The 13,941-nt window shown below is 38.8% G+C and overlaps 1 protein-coding gene across 1 annotated transcript in view; it reads right to left on the bottom strand.

Annotated features, from left to right (window-relative positions):
• LOC135170178 (uncharacterized) overlaps positions 1-13,941 on the bottom strand; it is a 110,259-nt gene that overhangs the window by 38,976 nt on the left and 57,342 nt on the right. Inside the window, exon 2 of the mRNA XM_064135738.1 lies at positions 6,213-6,320. Within this exon, the coding sequence (XP_063991808.1) occupies positions 6,213-6,320 (108 nt within the window). The remainder of the gene's footprint in view (positions 1-6,212; positions 6,321-13,941) is intronic.

The following is a 13,941-nucleotide window of genomic DNA, read 5'->3' as shown; positions in this document are numbered from 1 at the left end:
AACAAGCCTAAACCAGGCTCACTACCGGGCACCGGGGTGACCTATCGAAATAACGTTGGCTGTAGATTGGCATCAGCATCGGTTGAAGCCAGACCCCTGCCAGTAAATGCCAGATATGGCAGTTTGGTGTCAAACAAGCTCAACCGTATTGTCAATGATTGGTAATTCCTGCCAGGGTCTTGAGGAGCTCTTATAATGCGTTATTAAATGTTCTGGCTGCATTGGGCCTTGGGCTCGCGAAGGCGAGACTCAGAGGTCAGCTATGGTTTCCGCCCGATCGTATTCTGACTATCTTGGATTCTATGAAAACTCCATTACCAATGTCTGAACATTAGGGAGTGGTTACCACGACACCGAAGTTAAAAGTGAACTTCGAAGAGAATTAGAGAGAAAGAATTTGCCCTTCAGTCTAGCTGGGAATGGAACCCGGGTCTCTTAATATCGGACGGGGGACTCGTACCAACTAAGCTACAGAAATGCACTCTCAAATTCAACAGAAACATCACCTAATCTCCCTCAAACATCAAATAACTCGAAAAGAATTAAGATTGGCGAGGAAGAATTGGCTCTTCAGCCCATCCGGGAATGTGCCCCTGGTCACCCGGTGTCGCGCCGGGCACTCTACAAGACACCATGGAAGTACTAACCAGGATATGGATGATAGGAAAGATGCATCAAATCCCTCGAATCTATCATCCAACACTGTCCCCTTCGATGTCTGTACATTGATCAAAAACGATAATACGTCACAAATACAATGTTGGGACCCCGTATGACTGCACGCGATTATTTTATATATTATCGTGGCATTTGAAGCAATAGTTATTAAATTGTATAAAATTCCAAAGTTCATCTCTTAGGACACATTGTAAAAGAAATGTTGGCTGCCTGCGTCCTTCACTTAGGTCATGCCATAAAGTCCCGTTGGAAACCAAGGGTCAGGTTATACCATAACCTGACCATCAACTACTTTAGTTTGGATTGATCTATCCAACGAAATAATAAGAAAATTTACACTTAATGTGGGTCCCTTTTGCCAGAAGGAGTAGGCGAGACCCTGAATGGGTTTGTAAAATTAGTTTTGAGTTAGTTACATTCGAACATTCGAAGGAAGAAGTAGTCTCTTCTAATCTATTGTCCATAATACGAACTTGGTACAATAAACTCTATATCTCACAAGTGCAACATTTTCTTTATTATTTCAAGGTGCATACGTCTAATTCCGCGTGTGCAGCATAGACACGATTTCAACGAATGTGTGAAGGTTTCGTGTGATATGCCTACACGCTTCTGAATATACAATCAATTCCTGGCGCAGTCCATATACCCCCTTCGCTTTTCAGATATGAAACCAACTCACCTCCTCACGAAAAGCTTCTGCAACTCAACATAAGCATTGAACTTCCTCTCCTATAGTAATAACAGTATGACTTAAATGAAAAGATTATTGATCTAATAGCGAAGACGTCGAATGGTTCCGATTACTTCTACCTTATCATCAGTTCTTTTCACACATCTTGGCATTGAGAAAACATGTCAAGGAAGAAATAGTACAGCACAGAAGACGTTTCCAAGTGAATTCCGCTATTCCCCCTCCATTCACAGACATTCCACAAAAGCTCAACTGATGGGTGAATGGATCGAAATCGTTTCTACTTCTTACGAAAAGCGTGTGCAGTTCTTTCATTGCTGCCATAATGTTGATAATGACTACTTCACAGCTGTTTCGACGATAGACTGTTTCGCATGAAAGCAAAAACTTTTTCATGGCCTGAAATTAGCCTATCAACATCAAAGGCAAATAGAACCTTAATAACATTAATCATTATTTTAAAACCACCCTTTCGGACGGGGGGGGGGTGACGACCCCGCGGACCCCGAGTCGAACCGGGAACCTCCTGACACGCTCGAACGCATTTGAAATACGATTTTACTTCGTGTGCGCCTCACTGGGGACCAAAACCTCAAGATGGTTCAACCTCTACTAGCTGGACCCCATCTGAGGTTTTACAGAAGTACTTGAAATATGATAATGCCAAGTGCGCGGTCTGTGTTCCTGGTAGCACATGGTCGCCAAACCATTCAAAAATGGCACTCTTCCCAAAAGCTTAAACTCCGCAAATATCCTTTGTGTGTGTTTCATTATATAGAGCATTGGGACTCGATAATATAACCAAAAATAAAAATGGAAACTAAACCATTGAAATCGGTACCTCGCTGAGTTCTCAATTCCATCAGATGTTCTTTTGATTGTAACGGCATCCTTTGTGAATTTAGAAGATGGATCATTGAGGGGCAGTAGCGCTTGAGGTCCTACATATCTGGGCATATGCCAGGGACTACCTCCCCGAGGTTTCCCGTGGGTGCAATGTCGGTACTTTGCAAAAAGTCGGGGCGTTGTAGCGAAAGTCCTCCAGCTTGCTGGCAGATCGGGATTTTTCCAAGACCGAGACGACCCTGCCGCGGTTTCACACTTTCCAAAAATTATAACCTGTTGAGGTTGTTTTCATCAAAGGCATCGACTGGGGTATCCGGTAGTTCAGTTGGTAAGAGTACCCGGCGCGATACTGAGAGACCCGGGTTCGACTCCCGGGTGGGTTAAAGCGGAAATTTTTTGTCTCTGATTCTAATTCTCTTCGAATAATCACCACAGTCGTCTCCTGAGCGATGGGATCGTGAGCTTGCGAGGCCTTCATTCCCTAATGTCATTCCTAGAAGGATGAGGAGCAATCGTGTTTGGTAGTGTTAGAATGGAGTTATTGTGGTACGATGGTAATAGGTCAGGCATTGAGTAGAGTAAAGCCAGTCCATTTGTTGGTTCTTATTGTCCTGAGTGGGATCACTTGTACAAATCATATGCGATCAGTTGTAATGAGATAAACTCTCACTCAAGAAATTGGAGATTATTTGATTTGTTATGATCTCAATTTCCATAATATTTTTCCATTACAATCCGCATAATATGGGGATACGAAAGTGGCACGTATTATTCGTAATGAACTGTGACGAGAGTAAAATTAAAAATATACGAATATATGTGAATAAAATCCACCAATATTCGATGACTGGAGATAACTGGAGCGTAGCATCAACAAGACTCCAGCAACTGGTCTTAAGCGCGTCGTATATCTTGCACGAACGGTGGGGTGGTCTGACTGATGCAATACGGATTCACGGACTAATAAATACTCGGAAATTAATGTTCTCTGGAGGAGGGATTCGGCGTCTATTTTCCGACCTGGTACTTTCATTGTGTTCCCCGTAAACACAGCACGTATTATTTATTGTTATAATAGAGGTCTAGAACCTAAAAGGTAAGAAAATGAAGTAGGTTTTGGAAAATGGCGATCACCAATACCTGGGCGCCTCCTGACGTTCGCGAAATGCACTTGTTGATATAATTATACCGACACCGGTGGCCACAGCAGCCACGCCCGCGCCTACCGTGCGAAAGGCTGTGAGTTAAAAACCCAGCGGATGCGAATGTGTCGCAAACTGAGACTCCGACAGGCCAGAGACTGTCGGTAGGGCAGTCGCCTCTGCCGGTATGGGGTTTTCCTGTGGTTTTCCATATCATTTCGCATGTTCTTCAGGGTGTAAAGGCCATGACCCTGGCAGGAGATGAGAAATGGCCGACTGTCGGCCAACGGCTGGCCAACAGTTGGCCGACAGTCGGCCAACTGTTGGCCATTTCTCATCTCCTGCCAGGAGACACACACACACAACTCTGTACGCTCATAAGGCACAAGCGTTAGCGAATAGGCCAATCAAGGACGGATATCGTCCACCATTTACGTCTGTAAACGTTGAACGTAACGTCAAAAAGTTCCGTAGGGATGAATTTTTTCGGTCCTACTTTTCAAGACAACCAATCAGAGAGTTTGTCGGTTTCTTTTGAATGACGACGCTCGGAGAGGTTATGTGTTTCAAAAAATTAGTGATTACGATCAATATTCTAATAACTCTCATTATAAATAAAAACCATGTCAATAAAATTATTAAATTTACTATACTGCCAACTTCTTTTCTTCACAGATTAAAATTTGGTAACAAAATCGATTTGACACTTCCAGGTTCCAGGTTAAGATGGACAAACAAAAACTGGAGAGGAGTTCCTCCTTCAGGATTGGTCGAAGCTTAAGTTTTATGTTACGTGTGTGGAATGGACTTTACAGCGTACGGTTTACACTTGCGTCTTACGAGTTTACGGAATTGTGTGTGTGATAGCCTTAAATGCGGTGCAGTGGAGAATCCACAGCCGCATGTTTAGCGCTCGTTAGGGCTAATTAGCGGAAAAGAGGCCAGAACAGACCGGAATATAAAGAAAAAATGAAAATAATATAACTCTGCTTTGTGCACTTCGTCGGTGTCTTTCGGAACCTTGTGGTGGTCAAACCATTCAGAATAGCGCCCCTCCCTCTAAGAGCCACAATCTCCACAAAATATATTGAAAATTAACTGAACTGTGGAAGTTATGTTATGAATGATTGGGTTTGTTGTTATAATCATAGAAACGAAACCATTCAAAATGGTGGAACGCCAAGTGCTGAATGGCATTGAATGTTTTTGATAATAAGACATCTTTTGTGGATTCGGGAAATGAATCGTTAAGGGTCAGTTTTCACTGCTGTGAGGTGCTGCACCTGACGCACATGATTTAGATTGCTTTGGAGGATGCCCGCTTTATACTGGTGGGCCTATGTTGGACCTCACCGTTGGACCAAGCTGACCTTCACTCTCAGCATATCTCACGCTAGGCCCAAACTATGACGTAGGTCTCGAAACGAGCTTGGTTTGCCTTGGTCGAAGTCTACTCCAGGATTGATCCAATTGGTAATTCCTATGGGGGTGCCGCTGTGCGATTGCTATTGGTGACTTGTAAAGGACTGGGATTGGATCAACTGCTTTAGGAAATTATGAACGAATGCAATGATGGTTATGTCCAAAGAGGATTGACTGAAATAGAGGCCCAGTTCTGGTGGTTTGAGTGACCCCAACGGCGTCGTAGTACCTCATCACAGAAGAGGGAGGGCGCCACACGCAATGCGGGGGTGTCTGCCCGTCAGCCGACTCAATAATTACTCAGTAGCAGTCCCGCTGTCAGAGGGAATAATTAAAAATGGAGGTGTACTCCTTTTTTTCGTCAACGAAATCCTTTTTTCCCATTGAAGTTAGATAACATTAGGATGAGAAGAAAGGAGGATATGAAGATGCTTCATTTAAAATTAAGGAGATTGGGAAGGTGTCATTCAAAACTCTACTATCAGGTTCGGTTCAACCATTTTTTTTTTCAACTTTTTGACAGAACAAACGAATGGTTTCATGATTCGCAGCTTCAAAGAAACTCTGAGAATGAGAAATCTGTATAGTAAGATAGGCATTAAGAAATTTTTGCAATTAAAAACGAGCAGACACCCCGGCATTGACACCTCTCATAAACTAATCATCTGATACATCCGTTCTTCAATACCAAATATTTCATTGCCACGAGGTAACTTTGTACTGAATCTCAAGTTGCTACGACAATTTGTCCAACGGATAAACTACTGATAATTTCTTTTGAAAAACAGAACAGAAGGAGTAGAATATATTCTGAATAATTCAATTTGATGAATGAATTCCTCGCAATATTACCATTCTAACCAACTTGTTTTGAACAAACCAGAAAAATTGGAATATCTCCAAAAATTAGTGAGAACACGTGAACATATTTTACGGATTTGAGGGAGAGTTTCTCCTAACGAATATTTTGAGGAGAAAAATCGAATTCGGTTGGATAGTTTTCAAGATATTTGTGAAAATTGGGTCGGAACAAAATGGAAACTTATGATGGCTGGACCAATCGACTTGATTTTTGACATACACTTAGTCCCTGCTGATACCCGTGATTTGGCGGAAAACCTTTTTTGGAATAACTTTAGTCGTTCAGTCCTTCAACTCAAAAAAAGATTGGGCGAAGTTGGTCATGCGCACTTACTCATATGGCGCTAAAATCTTGGATTTTTGTATTCCAGACCATTCTACACCATTTCCAAGCAAAATTAGAAAATCCAATAATCGGACGATCACAAAGCTTCCATTCGGATATAAAATCGAATGAACACATTTAACATCTAAGAGTGCAAAGACCCAAATATTATTTCTGCATCAGAGACCATCATTTTTATGACAAACTGTGATAAAATTAACGAGTGGTGAATACGAGGACTTACACACTGGTTGAAACCGCGAGAAGTTCTGACCGCATCTCTCTCGGTTGTACAACAGTAACTTGCAAACCCTCCAAGGTCCAAAATATCCTTTTTCTGCAGCAGTTCCAGCTGAAACCATAAAATTGCATTTATGTTACTGCATGAAGGAATTTATATTCTATTACATTTTAAGTCACTACATAATCTGTAACTTCAGAGGGTCTTCCAGGAGAATGAATTGTAACGGAATTGAATTCAATTCCTTTACAATCTATTGCTTAAAAGTATTAGTGTTATCTTCATAAAATACATTAGTAGCGATCATTTGACGGAGGACAGATGTAAAATAAAGTTAGTGGTAATGGAATTTGTAACAGAATTCCAATCTTGTCAAGTCAACCACATAATTGCCATCGAATCATTCTACCCTTAAAGGGCGGGGGATGTTCACTTCACCGCCCGAGGATAGTGTCTCTGAAAGTGATCGATCTTTTCCAATCGCTTCACCTCAAAGCTATTTGGATCGAGTTTATCCCTCAAAAAGTATTTTCGTTCTGTTTCCGAGTGGTTCTATTCCTCTATCTCGTGTTCTTCAATCTTGGTCTGGCATTCTATCTCAAGGGAAGATGTTATCAAGATACAGAATTGATGAACAATCTATTTCTGTCTCATTATGTCAACGAAGAGGGAAATATGAGAAAGACTTATAATTGATTTTGCAGCCATATGCTATTAGAAATAGGATTGTTATAATGATTCAAACTTGTGAATGTTATTTTGTTCTCTTTTATTTTATACGCTCGACAGGCACAACCCCTCTGGTTCGGTTCATTAGAGGAACTAATTAAAAAGACTAAAGGGCCACAACCCCCTGGACCTGATGACTCACATTAATAATGATCCCACTCATGCCCCTCTGTTCAGACCCAAAAAAAAGAGGACACATCATACCCCAAAGTTCGCAGAATTTTCACCCCTAAAAATGTTTTCCAATCTCAAGTGGAAACACGAGAATAAAAGAATTACAAATTGGACAAAGACCTATTCAATCCAACTGTAAATTAATTTTTGATAAACAGTTTGAAACGTAAGTCCCATATATGCAATATCAACTTCTATTGGTACAGTCTAGTAAGTGTGAGAATCATTGTTCCGAATCGATACATTTTTTATGTTCAACGGAAAAAACAAGTTTTAAATTTTTGACATTTTGAAATTTTTGATTTTTTTTTTATTTTTGAAATTTTTGATTTTTTGTTAAATTTATTAATTAGTCTCATCGAACATCTACTCGGAAAAATCCATTAGCTGTCTTTTATTACAGTTCTACGTCGGAAAGTATTTGAATATTTCTGAGTTTTAAAACCTTATTATCTTTTTATAGTCAGGTCCTATTGCAGTCTACAATTTTCGCCACATCTGTGCAAACTCATTGTCTAAGTGTTTCGTTTAAACTTCGACTGCTACCGTTATGTTTGTTGTATTCCACGATTGAAATAACTCATGTGCAGTCGCGAATATTATATATAAAAAAAAATAAGACGACCTTTTATGTTTCTCAGGTGTTCCCTGATATACTCTAAATAATTAAAATTTCTTTGGCTTCAATTTTTGCACGTAGGAGTCATAAAAGATCATAATTTATCTCGTTTTGGGCGTCATGTAGAAATTACTTTGTACAAAAGTTATTTCCTTTTCTGAAACTTCTTCAGTGGAAAGCCTTTTCGCCAAAAACACATGTTCATCATAAAACGTATCCACAAAGACTGGGTCGAATTTTTCCTTCTTGTTATATTTCTTCAGACCTCAATAAAAGAGCCAACATACTTTTCGTCTAGTAACAGACCAGAGCATATTTTTCTGCTCTCCAATAGCTATCGACCAATTAAACTATTTCTCTACCCTCTCCCTTAGAAAGGACAACCCTCTTCCATCACTCCCTTGTAATCTAAGGCGATAGAGTTTAAGAAAAATTTCTAAGTTATTTACTAGTTATGATTGCTTCGAGACAAGACCGTCGAACTTGTTCTCTTTCTGATCAATATCCGTTATTTTTTATATGTGTAATTCCATAGAATTTTAAATTCCACATTATTATGGTATTAAAAATAAATAACTTTGAGCGAATCGCATTTATTTTTTCAATTTATTCTGAAATTGAATCAGAAATAATTTCCTGTTTCTGTTCACTATCCGTTCGCAGCAGTTCAGGAGACATCGTTGACGTAACTATTGGTATACCTGAGATTTACAACCTCAGAGAAGACCCCAGTAATTATTTATCATTATTATTAATTTTACTGAGATTATCGCGGCAACTACCCCAAACAACTCACTCTCTGAAACTTCTTCTACTTTTTATGAAAGTATTACAATTTTTCAAAAGTGATCCACGTTACAATTGAGTACTATATTCTAGAGGAGTATCTTCTAGAGTGATCAGGATACGAGTGAAGATGCTCTGGGTGTTACAGGCGTATGTATTATTTGTCTGAAATGCTTATCTTCTAAGGGACATTCTGTCTTGCACTACGTTTCGGTAGCTGCATGCAATCAGTGGGGAAAAATGCATTTATGAAGTTTATTTATTAGGTGTGTGAATAAGTCTTTCCCGTTTTTTGTAAGAGATGCCGCCACCAATACTGCGAGTATCCAATGGTTACATATGTCATAATCAAAGCTTATTCATCTGTCAACAATTCCACACTAACACATTAGTTGAAATTTTTTCGCATCATAAATTTTTGATATCGTGAAAATGTCAAAATTTGAGCCGAGTCGACGTCATTTGCGGGACGTTTCACTTTATTGGTTCAATTTGAAGAAATCTGCTGCCGAGGCGCATCGATTGCTTCAGGAAGCTTATGGAGAAGGTTGTGTCGATGATTCAAGTGTTCGCGGATGGTTTCGACGCTTCAAAAGTGGTGATTTCGACGTGGAAGACAAGGAGCGTTCCGGGCGGCCGCAAATCTTTGAAGATCAAGAATTGGCGACTTTGCTTGATGAAGATTCGTGTCAAACGCAAGAAGACGATGGCCAATACTTTCAATAATTCATTTGTAACCATTTTTTCATAGTAAAGGCTCAAAATTTGAAAAAAACGGGAAAGACTTATTCACACTCCTAATAGTAAATGTAGGATCAGGGTACAGGGGACAGTAATAATTTTAATTTAACTTAAAATATTTATTAATAATGAAAAAATACATAGGGTATTTACACGATCTTAACTATTCCACTTTCATCCTCGGACTGACACATACCTCGTCCTCTCGCACCATCCATACACATTTATTTATTATATTTTTCTTTCTCACTCTGTCACACTGTTTCTCTCTCACACGCATTCCACTCATACGACACACATAAATACACAAGACATACCACACACGTCGCACTCATTCCCAAAAATCATTTCCCTTGTTCCACTCAATCTAACAATGGCTCTTTCTTCTATCATGCAACAGGCATTCGACACATTCATATAAACATTCAAGTCTAGGTTTATATATCCTGGCGACATACTTTCATCTCACTCATACCCACATTTGTCCTTCTCTCATTTCACACAAAAAATCAGTCATCCTACATAAATTGGAGATGGGAGAATTCGGATTAGGACATTTATTCGGGAAATCGTCGCTAAAGGCTAGGAGCACTTAAGGGGTTATTCTCATGTGAGCACTTCAAAAAATCGATTTTTTTTTGATATTTTGACAGTAAAACCTATTGAAAACATGATGTGAAAAATTCAGAGCGAAATTCATAGTATTTGATAAGTTACAGCTCATAGTCGCCGACGTGTCGTAAGCGATTGTCTACCCGGCTTTCAACTTTAAACGCGTTTTTCTCGAATCATCATTTTCTGAAACGGTCAAGGTCCTACAAGAAAAAGTATTCAACCGATTGCTTTAAAATTTACATATGTTCTTCTACTCATTTATAGTTATCGTCCCTACCACAATTGTTTATTTTCGACAATATCTTCATATTTTTTTTAAACGATTTGTAACGAAAAAGAAGGAGATTTTCGTGATTTTTTTTTTGAAGTTCGATATTTTTTTTTGTTTTTAATGAAATTGATTATATTTGGTAGGGACGATAGCTATAGATCTAATGAATAATAATCCATTCGTTTTTTTTATGTCAGACAACATGAACAGCCGCTATCACCTTGACCAGTGAACTACCTTTTTTTGTTGGGGACTACTTTGACTTACAAAAAATATATGTTAAAAATGTAAAAAAAGACGAAAAAAAATTTTTTCGAATATTTCAAAATAAAAATAAAAATATATTGAAAAATCAACATGATTGAAGTTTGTTGTCGCATAAAAAAAAAATTCCGAAAAAGTGGTAAAATATAGGCGTTCACATGAGAATAACCCCTTAAGTGTTCCCTTTTTGAAAATACGTAAGAACTGAGGTACTTAGGTTGCTAGATAATAAACGTTATGTGCTAAGAATCGGTACGTCTTCATACTTAATTGCAATACCGTTGATTACTTGTATAAAATAGTTGAGGCGGTATCCAACATGTTTAACAGGCATCGTCTCTCTTCTAACATTTCTTCCCTAACTACCACGTACTATCTACACCTGTTTTGCCACTTCTACGGTCAGAGGTGACTCGCCAGGTACTCTATTGAGTGTCAGGATAGGTCTGAGCAAGGACCAGATAGCTAGAGGTAACCCCATAAACTTGAATGGGCAAATCCATGAAGTTTATACGTTTTGCAATTATCGGGGTGATAGGACGATGATAGTGATCGTGGGAATAACGTTTCCAGTAGGAACACTCCATGAACAGCGGTCTAAGTAGTAAAAATGCAGAAAATGAGAATAAAAAATTGCGTAATAACTATTAGTTATCAATTTATAATAGAACTCGTCACCAGAATTTTGTGAATGTGCATCATTGAAGTCCTTCAAACTGACGTTCCAATATGATAGATAATGGTCAGATTATAGAATATAGAAAGGAATATAAACGCGTGGATGATTAAATATTTTCAATACTGTAACGTATTGGGACCTAGCAATACGTCATTTCTAATTAGGGCCCAGGGATTAACGAACGGATAAGGGAATAGAAGAATTCTCTTAATCTCTTTTTCTTGTCATTCAGACATTGATCAGTAGGTCGATGGTGTCTTGCAGATACTATGGTAATCAGTCCCCAATGTTCGGACATTGATTCGGATTATTTCCCATCTAAATGTGAAAGTATTCCCTACTCTCCTGGATACAGCGTATTGTTGAAATGACTAAACCGGGATTTTCAATTCGAATAATTCAGAAAGATCAGGATTGTCCCGCTCGATAAAATTCCTCGGACATAATAGTAGCTAATACGACAAATTGTTTTCAGCTTTAAAAATCAGTACAGTGCACCTTAAATCGTGCAGATATCCAGGAATTGCTGACAACACGACGAGGAACATTTCATCCCAATCAGTTCGAGTTTTACCGAGTCATTTTTTTTCAATTAATGTTAGTCCCTAGGGGAGTGAAATATCGTGCACCACGCGGGAGGAAAGTATTTTCTGAGTCATTGAGTATAATTCGAGCTGAAGGTTCACATTTCGTCCGAAAATACTTTACTGCCTCGATGAACAACATACTATTTCATCGTTGCACTGTCAACTCCAGAATTATTTCTGTGATTCATGATATGAAGTCCACTGACGAAATACATGATATCGTGAAAATGATTGGAAAATTAAATGTGTCGACATTAGCTCAATATTTAAATAATATTTGGATGTTAGCTCGAACAAGCGACCCATTAAACGTCACCGGAAGGTACGGTAAACACTGCGATCGTTTATGATCTAAACCACCCAATAGACCAAAGGGCCTTGTCTTTGGATGAGACCTCTCACCTGGACGAACCAAGGGCTGAGGACAGTCTAGAAGGATCTCTCGTGTAAACCACATCGGATTATCAAGCCAGCCACAATTATATGGAGTCTTTCACTAAAACGCATGTTCCCTCGCGGAATGTTAGTTGTGAGTGTTAGTATATCTGGGGATTCCCCATTGGGATTTTCCCATCATAAGATCATAGCCAAATACATTTCCGTCCCTTTCATAAAGTTTCTTGCCCCCACCAGAATATTTTTCCCGGAAATAATTTCCATCGGCCATCATAAATCACCTGCAGTTTAGTCCTCAAACCTCCCTCTCCTTTTCTTGAATTTGCCGAAATATTTTCCAAATTTTCAAGGTAGCTTTAGTCTCATATCCAAGTTCATTGAGAACAGGTCGAATATAACATTCTCCGCGATTCATGTCCAATCTTCAGTGCATTTTTACATATTTCAAATCAGTGTAATAAAAATCTTAGAATAAAAATTCAGTGAATAAGTGATCTGTGTGCGAATTATTTTACGATTACTCGCCCTTCCAACAGTTCGCGTGTGAAACTGTGTCACCCAGCGACCAACGCATATGTTAAAAACTGAATAAAGATCGTGTCGTATAATTAAATAATAGGAGATATTTATTTGCTACACCATATGGAAAATGTCTTGTTAATAAACTATGTTGGAGAATTACATGGATAATGAATGAGCGATTTGTCTACAGGAATTTGATTAAAGAATCATTGGAACCAAGACCAGAAGTTTGGGGACGTCGGTTTTAATTATTAAGATGGTATGTGAATAGGAGACAGTGTCACATTGTTGCTCATTCATAGTCATTACATCCCAATTGAGGTCATTACTCAATATTTTTAATTGAATTAAATTGGGTGGTGCCAGATGGTGTGACCTTAGGGTCTTTTACCAACCCGTTCCATTACCTCTGCATTACTCGCCCTTAATTGCCTACTCACAGAAAAATGTCCTATAACAATTCTATATTGGGTACTGGAAAATATTATAATCCCTCAGGTGTGAACAAATCTAATATTGTTAGGGTTAAATTTTTTGCGATTTCGGTTGGATTTTCGCAGATGTTCGGAAAACATTCACGTTAAGCTCATAAAATTTGGTGTGTCAGCCCTGGCATTTTGTTCTCATCAGCACTTTATTTCCTGTACTAGTGCCATTATTTTTCTTTGAAATTTCCCTCCGCGTACCTACTATTCCCACTGACTAACTTAAAACTAACATCACAGTCTATGAATTCGTTTTCCGATGATCAAAAGTTTCCCAACACTAGGGCTTCTTCGTCATGAGGCGTCGCTTTATTCACGTAAAAAGTGTGATATCTGAAACTCTCTGGGCGATTGCCCCGTCCAAAATAGTATCTTTCGATACAAGTGCAACGGGGTAGTAATGAGTGTGAAGTTGGCGGCCCAAGAGGTGCCAATCACACGACTGAAAAACCCCGTCGCACGTGCATCCGAACTATACTTTTTGTTAGTCATGTGACGATTAGGGAGTGGCGAACTGTACCATTCTTCGTTTACTAGAGAACAAAAAGTCTTTTCGTTTACAAATGTTGACTTTTCGTTTACAAGTTAACGAAAAGGCACTTTTCGACACGGGCTGAACGTAGCAGCAGTCACAAAATAGTAGCTTTTTATGCTATTGTCCGTTTCAAAATTTCAACTCTTTATTTCTATTTTTTGTTACTTTACGATGTTCACAGTGTTTATGATGATAAAATCTAAAAACACAGACATCTCGAAATTTTAGCTGAACAAATGTGGATATTTTGACCGATATAGATAGGACGCTGAGATGAGTATTTTGAAAAAAAAATTGAAATCCTTATAGTAGTTTTTGAGATATTGAGG

The sequence above is a fragment of the Diachasmimorpha longicaudata genome, chromosome 16 (genome assembly GCF_034640455.1).
Source record: "Diachasmimorpha longicaudata isolate KC_UGA_2023 chromosome 16, iyDiaLong2, whole genome shotgun sequence".
NCBI classification, from domain to species: Eukaryota; Metazoa; Arthropoda; class Insecta; order Hymenoptera; family Braconidae; genus Diachasmimorpha; species Diachasmimorpha longicaudata.
The sequence above is the reverse complement of the archived record's forward strand: the minus strand, read 5'-3'. Positions and strand labels throughout refer to the sequence as shown.